This window comes from Esox lucius, chromosome 17 (assembly GCF_011004845.1).
Source record: "Esox lucius isolate fEsoLuc1 chromosome 17, fEsoLuc1.pri, whole genome shotgun sequence".
Classification (NCBI taxonomy): Eukaryota; Metazoa; Chordata; class Actinopteri; order Esociformes; family Esocidae; genus Esox; species Esox lucius.
The window spans coordinates 34,978,698-35,000,208 of record NC_047585.1 but is presented as its reverse complement, the minus strand read 5'-3'; the positions used below and the strand labels follow the sequence as shown (position 1 = coordinate 35,000,208).

General features: G+C 38.8%; 1 protein-coding gene across 2 annotated transcripts in view; it reads left to right on the top strand.

The window, feature by feature from the left end:
• The window catches only part of LOC105016916 (metabotropic glutamate receptor 2), a 61,472-nt gene that overhangs the window by 10,004 nt on the left and 29,957 nt on the right, over positions 1–21,511 (top strand). For both annotated transcript variants that reach the window (XM_010881083.4, XM_010881084.4), the window contains exon 2: positions 12,290–12,936. In XM_010881083.4, coding sequence (XP_010879385.2) covers positions 12,421–12,936 — 516 coding nt within the window. In that variant the 5' untranslated portion in view covers positions 12,290–12,420. The remainder of the gene's footprint in view (positions 1–12,289; positions 12,937–21,511) is intronic.

Sequence of the window (21,511 nt, the reverse complement as noted above, 5' to 3'; positions counted from 1 at the left end):
TCCATGACGGCATAGTGTGTTACTAATGGTTTTCTTTGAGACTGTGGTCCCAGCTCTCTCTGGGCTGATCCCTCACCTTCCCCATGATCATTGATGCCCCACAAGGTGAGATCTTGCATGGAGCCCCAGACTGAGGGAGATTGACCGTCATCTTGAACTTCTTCCATTTTCTAAAAATTGCGCCAACAGTTGTTGCCTTCTCACCAAGCTGCTTGCCTATTTTCCTGTATCCCATCCCAGCCTTGTGCAGGTCTACAATTTTATCCATGTTGTCCTTACACAGCTCTCTGGTCTTGGCCATTGTGAAGAGGTTGGAGTCTGTTTGAGTGTGTGGACAGGTGTCTTTTATACAGGTAACAAGTTCAAAGAGGTGCAGTTAATACAGGTAATGAGTGGAGAACCGGAGGGCTTCTTAAAGAAAAACGAACAGGTCTGTGAGAGATTGAATTCTTACTGGTTGGTAGGTGATCAAATACTTTTGTCATGCAACAAAATGCAAATTCATTATTTAAAAATCATACAATGTGATTTTCTGGATTTTTGTTATAGATTCCGTCTCTCACAGTTGAAGTGTACCTATGCTAAAAATGACAGACCACTATATGCTTTGTAAGTAGGTAAACTTGCAAAATCTGCAGTGTATCAAATACTTGTTCTCCCCACTGCATATGTGTCAGTACAGCTTCAAATAGATACTAACCTGTGGACATATCTGTTTAGAATAATTTGTTTTTCCCCTAATGATTTAAGTTATTTTTCCCATTCGGCATACCAAGGTGACTGTTGTTGGGGTTGGGATTGACTTAATTCAGGAATCTGTTCTCACAAATAAAATCAAGTTATTAATCAAAAAGCCATGGTATTAATCACTTCATTGTTATTTTTAAATACTATGTCTTTTTTAGCTTTATTGTGGACAAATAATGCAATATACAGATAACATTTTGCCTGACCGTGTAAGCGGAACCGGCCAAGAAGAGTGAATGTCTTTCATTGCGTGAGTGAGTGAGTGAGTGAGGGGGTGAGTGCCTGACTGACTGACTGCCTGTAATGAAAACAATGACTCCAATCACTCCATGGCTGGTTCGATTCTTTAGAAAACGTACTAACTGACCATTGTTAAATAGCGTGGTGGTTACAGTCACAGTCTGCCACAGAGTTAACCTGGGTTTGATCCTCACCACAGACAAAACAAATTAGTTGTTAGGATTCGTTCTGACTAAACCTTTGCTGGCTGCAAGCTTCAGTAGCTAAATTATGTAAAATAAAAAACTTTAAGACTTTGTACAAGAGTACTTTCTTTTCATTAATAAGCTTTTTGTTGCCACGTTATTTCAGCAAAAATGTAATAGCTGGGATAATAAATTAATTTGGAGGAAACCTGAGTACCAGCTGGCCCTGTGGTCTTTTGGGAATGTCCCTGTTCTTGATCCACATTATTAACATTTTGACCCCAGTTCAATACCTCTCTCAGACGTTCCATATATATACTTACTCAGTAGACTCACATACTCATTCCAGTGGTGATACCCTTTACAATACCAGTGTTATGATGGACAACTTGTGATCTATGAAGGCTGTGAGCGGTGCCTTGAGCAGCTGGGCTCTCTGCCTGAGGGCTAACAAAGCTTAGGCTCCTTCTGGTTCCTCCATGTGTTCTGTGGTGTTGTTCTGTCTGCTAGGGAGGGGTGTCTGTCTTTTATCTGACATCCCACCACATGATCAGGCTGAAACTCAGCGCAGCATGGGATATAATGAGTTTGTCACACACTTAATAATATGAAGGTACTGTACATGTGAAGGTGCATTCTAATACAGTACGAGGACAGTTTCTTAGCCATGTCTGTCTAATAAAATAACATTCTTGGGTGTGAAAATGCCATGCTCTTATTCCTCAGGACATCCACAGCACAGGCACACACCAATATCTACACAATTTACCAAGAGGACAAGGTGTAAAGGTTGTTGTGTGCGTGTGAAGTTCAGTAGTATCTATTCTAGACGTTGTCAAACTTCAATATATTCACAAGCTTCTACTGGTAACAGTTATTGCAAAAATAAATAAAATCTGCATTCTTAGTCATATGTCATGTGTATGATCTTCAGAACAAGTTCTTACGAGAAATCTACAATCAAAGCAACAACTGTACTTAGTCATTTAGCAATATAAGAAATGTGTGGCACATTGTGTTTGGAGGTGGTAGAATTCCATAGCTAATGTTGCTCCAGTGACCTGCGTTGGAGAGACCTAAAGAAGTGAGGCTGATGTAGGGTGGGTACTGTATATATGTATGTGGTAACTAGCGAGCAGAGGGTTCAAAGCGGGCAATACACACTGTCTTTTCTTTTTGAACTGCTGTTTCACAGGGAATAATTGTGCAGAGACAGCTGGGAAGGGGGGAAGCGGCTCTCTTGGCTGCCCGTGATGTTTGATCGTGACGGCCGATTCTGCCACAAGCCGAAATTAATGATGTGATCAAGGCCTGATAGAAGATACCTGAGAACTAAGATGAGGCTGAGTGAGCGTTGACAGTCGTAGTAGCAGTTTCAAAATCAAGTCAAATGAATCTTGGTGTCTTCCGTTCTTAATTAGCTTCTGTTTTAGGGAAACAGTAAGTTGTATGACCTCTACTATGGAGAAAATGTTTTCCTATATACATATAGTTTCATAATAATGTAGCGTTGTGGTGAGATCAGACACAGACTTGGAAGAAAAAGGAGTCAGAGACCACAGTGTTCCATTGCTAGCTCAGAGAGCCCAGATATATTATGCTTTGCACAACAGTTAACCCTGGGGGTTGAGATATCCACCAACAAAACAACTAACTGGGTTGGTGAGGCCCACAATTATTACATGTCTGTCACTCTGCTAGCTCACGCTCTGGTCACACACAACTGTCCTCTTCAGGGTACAGTTTCAAGAGAGCTTTCTACTCTGTCTTCCTGAAATTTCTTTCCCACGACCCCCCCCCCCTCCATGACTAAGCCATATCAAGGGTAAGTTTGTTGAAGAGTGTTTTAGCATCTATGCCAGTCATTACTTAAAGCTTACAATGGCATTTTTGGTCTTCCTGTGTTGCCTTGATTATTCTATTCAACTCCTATTCTCAGAAAAACTCTGCAAATGGAGATCCCCCACTGAGGCAATCTGGTCCAAGAAACAGTCGAGCAGGATGACTCGATTGTTAATGTCAATTAAACGATTTTAGGTCACCGGAACCTACTGGAAGCTCCTGCTGGAAGTCTTTAAAACAACAGACTGTGGCTCAGTCCAATCATTTCTTTTTCCACCTGAATTGGGAACTCATTCAATACTCCTCCCACAAACTTTATAGCATCGACTATTGTTGAAAGCATGGGCTAGCGCATATTTTCTTATACCAGTCATATTCTTTAAAATGTCGGGAGGAAAGTGAATTATTATTGTGACTTACAGGTGATGCAAATATAAGGTTTATAGACTTCGTAATCTCACCTTTCCAGTCACAGCCATTCTAAACACCTGCTCTGCTACATTATCCTAAACAGCATGTCTGTGTTTTGCGTTGACAAGTCTACAGAGCGAATAGACAGTTACAAATATTTTCTGTTGAAGGGAAAGCAGCCTACCACAATGTAAGTTTTTGTGGAGGTGGTAGATTCAACAGCAATCATTACATTTGTTTCTATTAATTACCTTCCTTGTCAGTTGCAATACCTGTTGCTGGGGTAACACAACATCAAACACATATACAGTTGTGCTCATAAGTTTGCATATCCTGTCCGAAATGTTATTTAAGGATGGTGATCATATGAGGCCATTTATTATCACATCGTTTTTGGGTTTCTTTTGAAATGATAATGATAACAGAAATCACCCAAATGGCCCTGATAAAAACTTTTCATACCCTTGAATGTTTGGCCTTGTTACAGACACACAAGGTGACACACACAGGTGAAAATGGCAATGAAAGTTTAATTTCCTACACATTGAAATGTCTGAGTATAAATAGTCAGTGAGCTTGTTAGCTCTCACGTGGATGCATTGAGCAGGCTAGATACTGAGCCATGGGGAAAAGAAAAGAACTGTCAAAAGACCAGCGTAACAAGGTAATGGAACTTTATAAAGAAAAAGGATATAAAAAGATATCCAAAGCCTTGCAAATGCCAGTCAGTACTGTTCAATCACATATTAAGAAGTGGAAAATTCGGGGATCTCTTGATACCAGGCCAAGGTCAGGTAGACCAAGAAATATTTCAGCCAAAACTACCGGGAGAATTGTTCGGGATACAAAGAAAAACCCACAGGTAACCTCAGGAGAAATACAGGCTGCTCTGGAAAAAGACAGTGGGGTTGTTTCAAGGAACACACTTGAACAAATATGAGCTGCATGGTCGAGTTCCCAGAAAGATGCCACAAAAACACCTGGTTACAATATGCCTGACAACACGTTGACGCGCCTCACAGCTTCTGGCACACTGTAATTTGGAGTGACAAGACCAAAATAGAGCTTTATGGTCTCAACCATAAGCTCTGTGTTTGGAGAGGGTTTAACAAGGCCAATAGTGAACAGAATACCATTCCCACTGTGAAGCATGGTGGTGGCTCACTGATGTTTTGGGGGTGTGTGAGCTCTAAAGGCATGGGGAATCTAGTGAAAATGTATGGCAAGATGAATGCAGCATGTTATCAGAAAATTTGGCAGACATTTTGCATTCTTCTGCACGAAAGCTGCGCATGGGATGCTCTTGGACCTTCCAGCATGACAATGACAGTTGTTATAGCAGAAAAAGGTGAAGGTTCTGGAGTGGCCATCACCGTCTCCTGACCTCAATATCACTGATGCACTCTGGGGAGTTCATGCAAGATGACCGAAGACTTTGCATGACCTGGAGGCATTTTGCCAAGACAAAAGGCAGCTATACAACCTGCAAGAATTCCTGGCCTTATAGACAACTATTTCAAATGACTGCACGCAGTCGTTGGTGCTAAAGGGGGCAATACACAGTATTAAGGACTAACGGTATGCAGACTTTTTTTTCTTCGTTACCATGTTTTGTTTTATGATTGTGCCATTCTGTTATGACCTACAGTTGAATGTGAATCCCATAAGAAATAAAAGACATGTGTTTTGCTTGCTCACTCAGGTTTTCTTTACAATTGGTACATATATTTCCAATTGTCCAAGGGTATGCAACAATGGCGGCTGCTTGTCTTTCAAAGAGGGGAAGCTCATTTTCGGCCTACATTATAACCCTCTGATGGTCTTCATTTGTAGTGACACTCGGGGTCTTTGGGGTCTTTTGGTACCCAGACAATAACATAAAATTTTGTAACAGAATATTTTTTTTTACAGATATTATTTTACTTTTCATCGTGCGCATTTTCACCCGCGTACGATGCTAGCCTAGCCTACTACTGTATATGAATGAATGAAAAAAATAAATATATATATTAAACTTTGTAATACTGTAACAAGGATTGTGGTGTAGCCTATAATTGTGTGAAATGTATGATGCAAATCGGCTAGCAATTTCGCCCAAAAAATATCAAGAAATATTGCAGCAGTTTGTCTTCCGAATACACTTAAGAAATCCGCGATGGGACTGAGCGCGAAATAGCTTCTGTTAACTTCTTATAGTACAGACCGCTGTCAGTCAAAAGTAGATGCAGTTTGACAGATAGTCAGATCCTCCAATCATCACAATAGTACATATTTGACCATAATTTTTTTTGACATTATAGGGGAAACCGAGCTTCCCTTGCAGTCTTAAAGAAAAAAAGAAAAGTTGCTCTGTTACAAAATGTAATGTTATTGTCTGGGGTCCAAAAGACCCCAAAGACCCCGAGTGTCACTAAAAGTGAAGACCATCAGAGGGTTATAATGTAGGCCGAAAATGAGCTTCCCCTCTTTGAAAGACCATCAGCCGCCACTGATATATACATATACGTATATAGATAGATATACCTCACAGGATGTGTACAAGGGTCCACACACAGTAGAGGTCAGTTTCAGTTCTAAGTATAAACTGGTAGTTTGAATACTCAACACTGATTGGCTGATAGCCTTTGTTTATTTGACCATATACCACATGTATGACCAGCCATCTATTTTTACTGCTCCGAGTTGGTAATATAGCAATAAGGGATTTCAGAGGTTTGGGTTACGTGACATCACTAACAGATCAGAGCCAGGCAAAGTGAGCCACAGGTCCAAAAATTATTGGGAAGAAATGTACAGGGTGTATTGAAGAAATAAAACAAAATGTTAACAATAATTGTATCCAAAGAAAATAGGTACGTTTTTTGTAGGTTATCAAAAACCGAAACACCTTATTTGAAGTTAATTTATAATCCCATATGCGATACATGAATGTTTTAATGTGAAAAGACCCACTTTCCCAATGTAATGCGTTAAATATTCCTCTCTATTGCTGCATTCTTGGTACAAATTTACAAAACAACATTTTGGCTTTCAAGTTTAATGATTATATATTGACGGAGAAAACATCAACACTTCACACAGCACTCTTTGATAGGGCAATCAGAAAATGTGCAGATATAATACAATTCCATGCTGCTCTGAATCCAAGTGGAGAAATGAATAGAAATACTAACGAATAAGAGTGGAGACATACAGTGCCAACTGACATGCTGCTCTGAATCAAAATTGCTGCTCTGAACAATATTTACATATTTATAGGTTCAGTGCTTTTAAGACTGGATTTTTTTATATAGTCATCCCTTCTCTCAGTTAAGTTAGTTTCACACTGGATGTGAGTGGAGTGAGTGTGTTATTGAAGATTTATTGCTGATGTTCTTCTCCATGTCTGTGTAATAAAAGGAGGCTACATCGCCCACTTTATGGACTGGCACAGTGGGGGAGCGTCTTATTATTCAAAAATAAGAAGAATGGATTCATTCTACAACTACAATAAATGCTTTCCCAACATTTAACTTTATACCAACACAAAGAATTGTGGCCACTACCCAAAGGGCTTGACATAGTTTTATAGAAGAAGGAAATAAAGTTGGCAATATCTAACCATGCTAAGAAATTCTAGGAAGGTAACAGTAGCTTATAGCAGAAGTCAGGGCCAATGCACAAAGTTTATCCAATATTTGTCATGGTTCTGACTCATCTTGACTTGAGATATACATTTACAATTATCCAGGCAGGCACCATGATCATAAGCCAGCTACTCAATTAGCTTGCTGTTAATGTTATAACATTGCAAAACCAAAAAGGTTGACAAAATATCTGTTCCCTGTTATTAGACCTGGGGCTGTTGTTTAAAGGGATCCTGGACTTTACCCAGGACCAGTATATTTTTGCTAAAACCTTGTCATGCTGGAAGATCCACTTGGACACGTGGATCTTCCAGCACAACAATAACCCCAAGCAAACTTCTGAAACCCTGAAGAAACTGTAAATTTGCTACACAACTCAATCAGCACAAATTATGTAGACATATGAAAAGCAGGTTCTGAGAGATCTCTTTCTCTTAACATTAATGTAATGTGTTACGATCTTTCTATGAATTTTAACATACAATAATTCTCAGTATTTGAAATGGTGATTATATTTGACACTCCTGATGCAGCCCACCGTGTCTCCTGGACCCTCACCACTATCCTTTTATTGTTGCCCACAATGTTGCCATGACAACCCCAGTTCAACATAGAATTGAGCTCTACAGAGCATAAGAATATAACAGTATAACCACCATCCAAAGACAGATCTTTATACTGTTCGTCCTCTTCTATCTTTCATTCAAAAAGTTATCTCACTGTGGGTATTCCAAAACAATTTCTCGTAGCGTGTGCTCCTTTGGAGGCTGTTCTATAGCATTGTTACATGGACACAGTACTCTAAAATTACATGTTAAAATACTAGAATGTTAATCTGACATGAAGGACACACTGAGCCTGTGGAGACATCCTTCCAAAATGTCTTCAGGTGAATTGAGAAGCCTGTCTTTTCGAGGCCAGGGAGAGTCTTTCTTTAAGGTTGCAGAAACTACACAAGAGTTTAAGGAGCATAATTCTTGAAACAGACCTTTGCAAGTTAACATCAAATAAAAGCAGAGGAATTGTCAATATATTTAAAAGGAAATTGGAGAAACATTTGAAATTGTGAAGTAATTATTTTTTCTTATTGTTAGACATTTCACACTCAGTAGATACTGCATCAATCCATTGATTTTGTCTTGTGTATTTTGGTCCAGGTGTTGTTTAGGCCCCCTTTTGCCCCGGACTCACATCACATTATCAACATTAGCCATTCCTTCACCTACAGTACTCTCTTTACTAGTTACCTATGAAGCTACCTTTCTATTTTTCTGTCCGGTGCCACCAGAGTAAGACACATTCAAAAAGTGTTTGTTTTCTCAGTTATAGTTATTCAACAAGCAAGATAGTCTATAAGCATAGAATTTCTAAACATTGTATAAGCTTAGCTAAATTACTGAGATAGCTTGCTCTTTCCTAGTTAGCTGCAAATCTCATGTTTTTCAACTTTGAGTGGCATTCACGTACAAAAGCACAGTTTACTATGCAGCCTTGATATAAATATGACATCAGCTTAAGTTTCAATGATAACACATATTATTGCTAATAAACACAATTCCTGGTAATGATGTATATTTGACTTACAATGTCATTATTTACAGTTGTGCTCAAAAGTTTGCATACCCTTGGAGAATTGATAATATATGTACCATTTGTAAAGAAAACATGAGTGAGCAGGCAAAAAACTTCTTTTATTTCTTATGGGATTCACATTCAACTGTATGTCATAACAGAATGGCACAATCATGAAAAAATCATGGCAACAAATACAAATATTAACTGACCCCAGTTCAAAAGTCTACATAACCTTAGTTCTTAATAATGTGTATTGACCCTTTAGCATCAATGACAGCGTACAGTCTTTAAAGTTCCATTACTTTTTTACGCAGGTCTTTTGACACTTTTCTGCTCCCCATGGCTCAGTATCTAGCATGCTCAGTGCATCTATGTGATATCTAACAAACTCATTGACTATTCATACACAGACACTAATTGCAATTTAAAAAGCCACAGGTGTGGGAAATTAACCTTAAATTGCCATATTTACCTGTGTGTGTTGCCTTGTGTGTCTTTAACAAGGCCAAACATTCAAGGGTATGTAAACTTTTGATCAGGGCCATTTAGGTGATTTCTGTTATCATTATCATTTCAAAAGGAGCCAGACAACTATGTGATAATGCATGGCTTCATATGATCACTATCCTTAAATAATAGACGATCAGTCATAATTTCAAAATCATTGCCAAAATGAGGGTACGTAAACTTATGAGCACAACTGCATTCAAACCTCGCCTTGGAAAAAAAACAATAGGATTTGCTCAGAATAGGCTAAAATAGATTGGCTATGAGCTTCAGTAGCTACATTATAGCAAGCCAAAAGTAAAACTGTTTTCGGTTATATTGCGATGGACGAACTGCACCGACAAGGAATGTATTGCTCTCGATTTCGATGTGTAGTGGTTAGCATTTCAACTGTCATTGTTTTCTAAAAAAACAAACCAGCCATGGAGTGATTGGAGTAATTGTTTTCATTATAGGTACTGTATAGCTATTAGCTAGCCATCTACAGTAATCTCTTTGTAATTTAACGGGTTGAATGTTGTGTAGCGACTCTGTTATACATGTTGTTGGTTTGGATGTCAGCTAATGTAGGGTACTTTTTTCCAGAACTGTGGCGTTTCGAGTAATTGGTTTGACAATGCAGAAGTAAACAGGCACCACATCTCTACATACGAATTATGTGCAATAACACTCATGGTTTAAATAGCGTGGTGGCTGAAGATACAGTCTGCCACATAGGAAACCTCAGATCGAAACCAGCCAGGGACAACAACATTCATCCCTTCTAACCACGGGCTGGCAGAACTAGGCTTGCCTGGTTCCTATTTTTGTTTTCACATTGAATAGAAACTTGTTATTGAAGTCATTGTCTAATTTGCCTTGTTTCACTCTATGCATATCACTATAAAAATGTGAAACCCGGTCTCTGTTTTGTAACTTCATTCTCAAGTCAGTGTATATTATTTGTGGTCTTAACCTCCCGGTGATCCAATTAGAACCAGTCATTCCAGTTAGTGCACCACTAGACCCACTCATCAGAGGAAGAGGGCAACAGATGATTCACTTAAAAAATATATTATTGACCAGGTCAGTGGACAGAAAACTGAGGAAATATATGTATATATATATATAGATGTAGGGGTGCAAGTGGGGTGTGTTTCTTATTTCATAGAATTTAGATGTGTCATAAGACTAGCTTTAACAGCCTTTCTGTTTGTCTCTCTGTCGGCCTGTCTCACTCAGAGATTTGTCATTACAAATAATGGGAGAAATAACATTCAAGGTATTTGAATGTGTTAGCGATAGAGGCCAGTAGGTTTTGTCATAAAGAGCAGAAATGCACACATGCAGCAGTGCCTAGATAAGGACTACAGGCACACTCCCTAAGCATTTTAGATCGCTGACAGTCTGGTTCTGTCACAAGACATGTTATTGGGATGAAGTACTTCTTGAGGAATGCACAGAGAGACACAACCACCTGCAGCCAATCTGTAAGATGAAGAGCTCTCCTAGAAAGCCTGTTAAGCAGTGTCTAGAGTTGTTAAAAGATTGACTGCAAAACGTAGCCATCTACATCCCTTTGTGCATTGTACTCGACTTGGAGGTGCGGTGTTGTTTTGTGTTTCTCCCCTCACAAATACGTGATTGAATGATGCCCTTTCCTTATATCATCAGCGCCACAGCATGTTCAGGAGAGTTAGAGTATATGATGTGTCCTCCAGTGCATATACAGCCAACCACACTGCTTGCACCGCCAGGAAATCTTCGCAGACACACCCGCACTGGAGGAGAAAACAGTCATTACATTAATGTGATAACGAGCAAAGTTCACACATATGACTCTGTAAGTAGGCTGGAACAGATCACTGAAACGCTTATCACCTTCCTGGCTGTTGCTACAGCATCTATAAACATTTGCGAGAACACAATAGAACATGATAAAACCAAATAGTTCATCCTGTCGATGCCTCCCTCCATTAGTCAAAGTGCATTCCATCAACATCAACGAATCTTAGACAGGGGCTATGCTCCTTTCTGGTTCGCAAATAAGGGCTAGATGCAACTGTATGCTGTTATCTAGCAAATTTAAATTATTATGATGGACTGAACAAAAATCTAGCATCTTGCATTTTTGTATTTTGCTTGATGAGAAAAAGAATTACCCGGACACTTATGTTTGTTTCAGATTCCTGGAATATCATATTTATGTGCGCAATGCAGAGGTGCACACTAATCTTAAACAGCCAGCCCACAATAGAAAGCTTTGCTCAAGATTCAAACCGAGATCACCCACTTGAAAGGCTGTGTTATTAACCACAATTCCACAAAGCTGTACATTTGCCAAGTGTCAGTATAGCCTCTTGTCTATACTGACACCCGGCATCTGTATATCCTGAACAAAATCTCTTTTGCCACTGGGCGTTTTAATAGTTAATTGGCCATTTGTGACTGACATTGATACAGTTAAACTGACTAACGTTTCTTACTAAGTTTACCTCCACCACAAATAGCGTCTATGTATGGCGTTTGTCACTGGCCGTTTTAACAGTGTATTAGCCAGTAATAAGCTTTACCGGTATCAACTAATTTACCGGAATTGTCATAAGAATTGAGCAATTCTATGGTAGACTGAAGACTGCTAGCGAGACTGAAGATTAACTTTTCCATGCTAGAAACAGTCGCTATATAACCGTATACAGTTTAAGTTAAGGCTTACTATAATGTAACTAATGTATGTTGTACCCAGCGAATGTGTTTGTCTATCCTGACCCAAAGCACATGCACGGATGTGTACTACAAAAGTCCACCGGAAAAAGTCGCAATATAACCCCCAACTTTTTTATTTCAGGCTTACGATAATGTTAGTCTTAGCCAGTGAATTATTCATCTATATGGAACAATTCATAATGCATACTTTGCTTTGCCTGTGAGGAGATACGAACTCAGGACCTATAGTTTACAGGTCTGCTTCTCTAACCACTACACTATTTAACAAAGTATCCTCACTTCACACTTCTTGGCCGGCTCCTCTTACATGGTCTGGCAAAAAGGTGGTTACCCCTGTGTAACAACTTTGAGACACAATGGACCACAAAGTAATTACACATTTTCATCAATAACTTTGATCCAATGTAACATGAACAGTGATATATGGTTTCTTCTCTCCTTCTCTTGTAGCTAGTAACCAAGATGCCACAACTGTCAAGAGAGGGCTCTAGTTCTTTCCACTTCACCCAGGTGCAGCGCCTGTAGGACTCTGTGTTCCAGTCTTCCACCCACCACAGTGATCCTATCTACCTGATTTAACCATGCCCACCTCCAGCCAACTTTGCCCAGGGCTCTGGGCCAAAACTGTCCCGTTGTGGTTCCTCCACCTGCTCCTCTTTGACTTGCTCGTCCACGAAGCTGTGCCCAGCCCTAACAACCGATTCCCTCCTTCTACCAAGAGGGAAATTACCATAGATGGCGACCTGGTGATAGGTGGTCTATTCCCAGTGCACGAGAAGGGCGAGGGGACAGAAGACTGTGGGAAGATAAACGAGCAGAGAGGGATCCAGAGACTGGAGGCTATGCTGTTGGCTCTCGATGAGATCAATGGGGACGAGAGACTTCTGCCTGGCCTCAGGCTGGGAGCCCACATCCTGGATACCTGCTCTAAGGACACCTACGCCTTGGAGCAAAGCCTGGAGTTCGTACGAGCCTCCCTCACCAAGGTGCATGAGCCAGGATTCATCTGCCCAGACGGATCCAACCCCGTTCAGGACGACGTTCCACTGGCCATCTCTGGAGTCATTGGGGGATCATACAGTGACGTCTCCATCCAGGTACATTTCCCATAGAGATCCATTCCTTCTCTGGTTCTGACTGTGTCCACTTCTTTTTATACAGTCTATGGTCCCCCATACAGACATCTAATATATGGCCATATACATTAAAATACATAATATATGTTGATTACATAATATTTAAATCTGACATATATAAAAATATTTTGACGTATATGTACACACTGTATATGTACACACGTGTTGTTCAAACCAAATATATGTTTAAAACATACATGCTCATATAAGACATATATACGTTACATACATATATTGCCATATATTACATTTCCGTATGGGCCATACCAGTCCATACTTTTACACCTTGTCATCTCTCTTCCTTGGCTCTATGGGATCTATTGTGTAGTTATTTGAGATTTACAATGAATTAATCTGTGTACATTTGGATGCTTGAATATACGTTTTCACATTAAGTAAAATATGATGTTTATTTTCCTGTGCCTACATATGCTTTTTGGTCAATAGTTGAGAGTTATGCCGGAAAAGATGTGCTGTTAACATGATGTTGGCGGTGATGTCAGAATTCAGATGGAGTGCCACAGTCAGATGGAGCTGAGAAATAGACTGTATAGAGCTCTCAGCCCTAGCTGACAAATCAAAGCACTCTGTAGCTAATTGGTCCCAGCTGAGATGTTGTCTTGTTACTATTTCATCAGTTAGTACTCCCATACTGTGTGTGTGTGTGCTTGTGTGTGTCTTTTTGGTTTAGTGGGTCACTGTGTGTACATTTTTTCTTTGATATGGTGTCTTACTGAATAGGAAGTGTGCATAAAAGAAGAAAAAAAACACTTACAAAAAAGAAAAGAAAATAGTTACCGGAAATGGGTTACATCCCACCTACCTACCTCCGCTGAGCCACAGGAACTTGCCTCTAGCTCCAGCTCTGTGAGTTTTGTTTTACTCCTGTTGGGATGGAATAATTATCCACTTTGGAGGTTTGCAGTAGCTGCCTGAAGTAACTGTTTGAAGCTATGCTCTGCCACTGCATTCATTTATAGGAGCTCAGTTACTTTGGTAGCATGACTTCCATGCTCACATTGAGAAAGCTGACCTGTACAGGTTTTTGTTCATGACAAACCTAGCAATTTTTTTCAAACATTACTATAACAGAACAACAGTGGTCAAATGTGTATATGCATTTCTAGAATTTCTGAATAATTTTCTTTCTTTTGTGCCTGGAAAGACCCACTTTTCAAAAGTTTAAATACAGTTGTCATTAATTAGTATAAAAATCCCTTTAAAATGTTTTCTTCACAGAACACCAACGACGTTCAAAATGTGCTTTTCTGGTAACGATCGGTCCAATAACTGCACTGTTTGGTATGATTTGTTTTACAACATTGTGGACATGCACAGATGCGGAGAATGAATTTGGATTACTTTTACTTTGACGTAGATTTGGATTACTCCTATGTTATCATGTAAAAAATGGTGACCTTCCTTTACCGGGCATTGCTGTGGTATGTGTTGAGGTATTTACATTTCTTTTGGGGGATTGTGCTTGACAATGGAACGCCTTCAAACCTGTGAGCAGATCTCATGGAGCAGGATTGTGATGATATCAATGAATGAATCTTGCAAACGATGTGCTTATTTTACATTTTATTATTGATAAAGAAATGTATGACATTTCTTGTGTATGAACTTTGTGGGTGAAATACAGTATGTGTGAAAATAGAGTCAATTCCCATAATTCTAGTCTTTTTGATATTTTTTTGATAGCATGATTATCAGGATTTAGTGATTTAATCCCTTTTATAGCCACGATCATTGAGAAGGTTCTCTTCAATGAATTCAGCAATTTTAGTAACTCAAGCGGTCTCTTATACAAATTCTAGTCAGGCTTCCGACCTCACCGCGGTACTGAAATGGCTCTGATAAAAGTTAAAAATTATGTAAGGCTGAATACTGATTTGGATAAAATAACAGATCTGGTTGTAATAGAGCTCAGTACTGCATTTGACACTGTAGGTCATAGAACACTTCTGGACAGCCTGGAAAATTGGGTAGGACCTTCTAGATCTTATCTAGATAGCCAGAGTTACTTTGTCACCATTGGCAATCATGAGTCTGTTAGGGTGGCTATGACATGCGGAGTTCCCCAGGGATCAGTTGTGGGACTGCTTCTGTTCAATGTCTATATGCTACCTCTGGGCCTATTGTATAGAGCACATAAATGCCTGGATGAACCAAAATGGTCTACAATTAAACCAAGATAAAATAGATATTATTGTGTTTGGCAACAAAAATAAGAAAACTAGTATTAGTAAAGAGATGGATTCTCAGGCCCTAAAAACCAAGGACAAAGTGCGTAATCTCGCATGTTCACCAGTCATATCAAAGCAGTCCCTGAAACAACATTATATCTTAGACATGAATCAAGGGCTTGGTGTCCCAAAAGGACCAAGAGAAGCTTATCCATGCTTATGTTTCTAATAGAATTGACGAAGGTTAATGGTCTCTTAACAGTAGGACCGTCAAATGCCCAGGGATTTGGCGTTTGAGTTTGTAATTAAAATTAAATTGCCATTTTGAAAGCTACCCCCTTCGCCTTACATGACTTTTCCTAAATGAGTGTATATTACATTGTTCGTTGTCAGAACTAGGCGAGAAAAACAATGAACACACACGGACAACTAGCATACAATACTCCACAAAGACTCAGATGGCAGTAACAGGCTGTAGTGGTGAGGATCCGGTGTGCATAATAATGGGAAGTCTGGGGTGATGTGATGAGGAACAGGTAATAGTGGAGAGTCCGGGGTGTTCAGTGAATGCGGTGCTAGCAGCGGACAGTGGTGGCTAGTAGGCTGGCGACAGGGAGCAATGTAGTCGAACTTCCCACTGGGAGGCACCGTGACATTGTAGGCTCAAATTTACAAATACAATTCATTGAGTAGTACTACATATCCTTAGATCTAACAATTGTATTTCTAAGAATAGGCTGTAGCCTATGTGCTATTCAGTCTTTAAAATGTTTTTCGTGTTTATCAAGCTTTTGGCCTATGTACCGCTATTCATGGGGATATCCTTTGATCGTCCCAAACTGGTCAATTATGTCTGTTATTTTACCTTGTACACCATCAAAATGAGATCAAAATGGAAACACTAAATTCTAATGGATTTGTTTAGAATAATTTAAGGGTTGTGTAATTTTCATTTTGTACATTTGAAGGGCCTAATAAACAAATGAAAGAACTATAGCCTGTGTTCTTAGAAATAATTGTTCTTTGTTTCATTTTTTAGTCCTTTTTTTTCTATAAGACATTCAATACAAACACATTCTTGCATATTTTCAAATATCATTAACCATTTCAAACAAACAAATTCTGTAATTCATTCTTTTTTAGACTATTCTATATAGTTTGATGACGACCCAGTAGATGAACTGATGCTCTGACTGGATGGTGATGCTGTGGAGGAGAATGTGTGTGCTAATTGGGCCGATTCGTGTGCTAATTACAAGAAACGGTGTTCGGCTCTGGCTGATACTGTCTAAAAGACCTGCCGGTTCTAGTGTTAACTGGACTCCCCAAAAAGACTCTAAAACAGCTGCAGCTCATTCAGAATGCTGCTGCTAGAATGTTAACCAGGACCAAGAGAACAGAGCACATCACTCCGGTTCTTGCACTGGCTTCCAGACAGTTACAGAATATATTTCAAAGTGGTGCTTTTAGTGTATAAATCACTGAATGGTTTAGGTCCCGAATACTTATCTGATGTGTTTGAAGATTATACACCAAGCAGGGCTTTTAGATCCATAAACTCATGTCAGCTAGTAGAGCCCAGAGTCCAAAATAAACATGCTGAAGCTGCATTTAGCATTTATGCTGCATACAACTGGAATAAACTACCAGAAGATCTTAGACGTGCCCCAAACATATCGTTCTTTTAATCCAGGTTCAAAACACTTCTCTTTTCTCATGCCTATGACTGAGCGCTTAATCTTAACCACACTGTTAGCCTTAAAACTTCTATAGCTTCCTGATGAAATCCACTACAGCAGAGGTCTCAAACCGGTTCCACGGAGGGCCGAGTGTCTGCAGGTTTTCGCTCTCACCTTGTACTTAACTGACTAATTGGGTCGCTAATTGGTTCGTTTCTACCCCCACCTGGTTGTTTAGGTCTGAACTGGGAACCAATTTAAAGGAAAACCCAAAAACCTGCAGACACATGGGCCTCCGTGGAACCGGTTTGAGACCTCTGCACTACAGAATCTACCAGTTATGTTTTTATATTGTTTTGATTCTATTTCTATTTTGTTATTCTATGTTTTATTATTATGATGTTGTTTTATTATTAAGGGGGTTAGAGTTCCCTTGTTTTATTATTACGGTGGTTAGAGTCCCCCTTGTTTTATTATTAAGGTGGTCAGAGTCCCTCTTTTTTATTATTAAGGTGGTTAGAGTCCCACTTGTTTTATTATTAAGGTGGTTAGAGTCCCTCTTGTTTTATTATTAAGAGGGTTAAAGTCCCTCTTGTTTTATTATTAGATGGTTAGGATCTCTCTTGTTTTATTATTAAGGTGGTTAGAGTCCCTCTTGTTTTATTATTAACGTGGTTAGAGTCCCCTTGTTTGATTATTAAGGTGGTTAGAGTCCCTCTTGTTTTATTATTAAGAGGGTTAGAGTCCCTCTTGTTTTATTATTAGATGGTTAGGGTCTCTCTTGTTTTATTATTAAGGTGGTTAGAGTCCCCTTGTTTGATTATTAATGTGGTTAGAGTCCCTCTTGTTTTATTATTAGGGTGGTTAGAGTCTCCCTTGTTTTATTATTAAGGTGGTTGGAGTCCTACTTGTTTTACTATTAAGGTTGTTAGAGTCCCCCTTGTTTTATGATTAATGTGGTTAGAGTCCCTCTTTTTTATTATTAATGTGGCTACAGTCCCTCTTGTTTTATTATTAAGGTGGTTAGAGTCCCCTTGTTTTATTATTAATGTGATTAGAGTCCCCCTTATTTTATTATTAGGCGGTTAGAGTCCCCTTGTTTTATTATTAATGTGGTTAGAGTCCCCCTTGTTTTATTATTAAGGTGGTTAGAGTCGCTCTTGTTTTATTATTAAGGTGGATAGAGTCCCCCTTGTTTTATTATTACGGTGGTTAGAGTCCCCTTGTTTGATTATTAATGTGGTTAGAGTCCCTCTTGTTTTATTATTAGGGTGGTTAGAGTCTCCCTTGTTTTATTATTAAGGTGGTTCGAGTCCTACTTGTTTTACTATTAAGGTGGTTAGAGTCCCCCTTGTTTTATGATTAATGTGGTTAGAGTCCCTCTTTTTTATTATTAATGTGGCTACAGTCCCTCTTGTTTTATTATTAAGGTGGTTAGAGTCCCCTTGTTTTATTATTAATGTGATTAGAGTCCCCCTTATTTTATTATTAAGAGGGTTAAAGTCCCTCTTGTTTTATTATTAGATGGTTAGGGTCTCTCTTGTTTTATTATTAAGGTGGTTAGAGTCCCTCTTGTTTTATTATTAACGTGGTTAGAGTCCCCTTGTTTGATTATTAAGGTGGTTAGAGTCCCTCTTGTTTTATTATTAAGAGGGTTAGAGTCCCTCTTGTTTTATTATTAAGGTGGTTAGAGTCCCTCTTGTTTTTTTATTAAGAGGGTTAGAGTCCCTCTTGTTTTATTATTAAGGTGGTTAGAGTCCCTCTTGTTTTATTATTAAGGTGGTTAGAGTCCCCTTGTTTGATTATTAATGTGGTTAGAGTCCCTCTTGTTTTATTATTAGGGTGGTTAGAGTCTCCCTTGTTTTATTATTAAGGTGGTTGGAGTCCTACTTGTTTTACTATTAAGGTTGTTAGAGTCCCCCTTGTTTTATGATTAATGTGGTTAGAGTCCCTCTTTTTTATTATTAATGTGGCTACAGTCCCTCTTGTTTTATTATTAAGGTGGTTAGAGTCCCCTTGTTTTATTATTAATGTGATTAGAGTCCCCCTTATTTTATTATTAGGCGGTTAGAGTCCCCTTGTTTTATTATTAATGTGGTTAGAGTCCCCCTTGTTTTATTATTAAGGTGGTTAGAGTCGCTCTTGTTTTATTATTAAGGTGGATAGAGTCCCCCTTGTTTTATTATTACGGTGGTTAGAGTCCCCTTGTTTGATTATTAATGTGGTTAGAGTCCCTCTTGTTTTATTATTAGGGTGGTTAGAGTCTCCCTTGTTTTATTATTAAGGTGGTTAGAGTCCTACTTGTTTTACTATTAAGGTGGTTAGAGTCCCCCTTGTTTTATGATTAATGTGGTTAGAGTCCCTCTTTTTTATTATTAATGTGGCTACAGTCCCTCTTGTTTTATTATTAAGGTGGTTAGAGTCCCCTTGTTTTATTATTAATGTGATTAGAGTCCCCCTTATTTTATTATTTGGCGGTTAGAATCCCCTTGTTTTATTATTAATGTGGTTAGAGTCCCCCTTGTTTTATTATTAAGGTGGTCAGAGTCCCTCTTGTTTTATTATTAAGGTGGATAGAGTCCCCCTTGTTTTATTATTAAGGTGGTTAGAGTCGCTCTTATTTTATTATTAAGGGGGTTAGAGTCCCCCTTATTTTATTATTAAGGTGGTTAGAGTCCCCCTTTGTTTTATTATTAAGGTGGTTAGAGTCCCCCTTGTTTTATTATTAAGGTGGTTAGAGTCCCCCTTGTTTTATTATTACGGTGGTTAGAGTCCCCCTTGTTTTATTATTAAGGTGGTCAGAGTCCCTCTTGTTTTATTATTAAGGTGGTTAGAGTCCCCCTTGTTTTATTATTAAGGTGGTTAGAGTCCCTCTTGTTTTATTATTAAGAGGGTTAGAGTCCCTCTTGTTTTATTATTAGATGGTTAGGGTCTCTCTTGTTTTATTATTAAGGTGGTTAGAGTCCCTCTTGTTTTATTATTAAGGTGGTTAGAGTCCCCTTGTTTTATTATTAATGTGGTTAGAGTCCCTCTTTTTTTATTATTAGGGTGGTTAGAGTCCCCCTTGTTTGATTATTAAGGTGGTTAGAGTCTCCCTTGTTTTATTATTAGGGTGGTTAGAGTCTCCCTTGTTTTATTATTAAGGTGGTTAGAGTCCTACTTGTTTTACTATTAAGGTGGTTAGAGTCCCCCTTGTTTTATTATTAAGGTGGTTAGAGTCCCCTTGTTTTATTATTAATGTGATTAGAGTCCCCCTTATTTTATTATTAGGCATTTGGGTACCCGATGTTTTATTGTTAAGGTGGTTAGAGTCCCCTTGTTTAATTTTTTTAAATTCTAGTATTTGTTTCAATTTTATTGCATTGTTTTGTGTATGAACTCTACTATAAAAATACATGTGGTTGCTTGCTACTACTAAGGAAATGTTTGGTTCTAAAGGACAGATTAACTTTCTTTTTTAATGCTTGGACTGAATTTATTGGCATACTTGAATATATTTGCAATTTTTGTGGTATAAAATAGTTTAGATGAATGTGCATGTTTGTGCAAGTGCGTTGCGTGTGTATGTTTAATGCTGCTGATGAAGTGATCCCACAGACAGAATGTGTTATCATAGAGCATAACAGCATTCGTCAGAATTATTTTGCACCACGCCAGTCTAATATATGGCCAGTGGTATATGAGCTGTGACTTTATAGGAAGGCCTTTATTAAATGCCAAGCACAGTTGAAACATTGATTGCATTCCAAATATCACTTTCCACAGGGAGTAGGGTGGCATTTTGGATGCAAAAATAGTCCATTAAACACATTTTAGAATTTTCTGCCGTGCTTTCTAGCTAGTAAGTTGACTATCAAAATGACAAATGAACAAAAAAAATCTTAACTGATTCTTGTAATCACTTGATAAACTACTTTTTGCCAGATGAGACGAGGCAAATGAGTGCTTTCTGTTTGCTTAATGAAGCATGGTGTTTCACCTTCTTCCTGCAGTCATGAAGTTACTATGTTGTATACAATTAAAGTCTGAAGACTGAGGACATTGAGTCAATCAATAATTGATCACTGAGATAATAAATCATGCAATTATACGACCTAGTAAAGGTGTATGTTTTGTTCCCTTCATAAAGAACCCAGTAAAGGAACATTTCTGTCATCTCTCCATAAAGAGGACAAAGTTAAATGAAAGTGTTTCCTTAAAGCATTCGGTAGCATGTCTCAAGCAATCTATACATTTACGATTCTGCATTCAGTATTGAAGCTGATGTAACTTTTATGGTCTAATTTATGCTTGTGTTTATTATCTAAATTAACTACATTTGTGGTGTCTGTCTGCAGCTGTCTGTGTGATGCTGGCTGAAAAAATTTAGACATCACACCACGGGTGACATAAAGCATTAGGCACTCCAGTTGAGTCAATTGAGACCACCGAGAGCAAAAGGCCTCCCTACTGAGAGAGTAGAGCTTTATGGATCTGTGTTGCTCTCCTTGGCCCCTTCTGTGGCCAGTGACAGCCATTGACAGTCAGTGACAGCAGAGCTGAAAGGAACTGGACACTTCACCGTGCGTGACCCACAGAGGAACACTTCCCTGGACATACACTCACCTAAAGGATTATTAGGAACACCATACTAATACTTTGTTTGACCCCTGTTCGCCTTCAGAACTG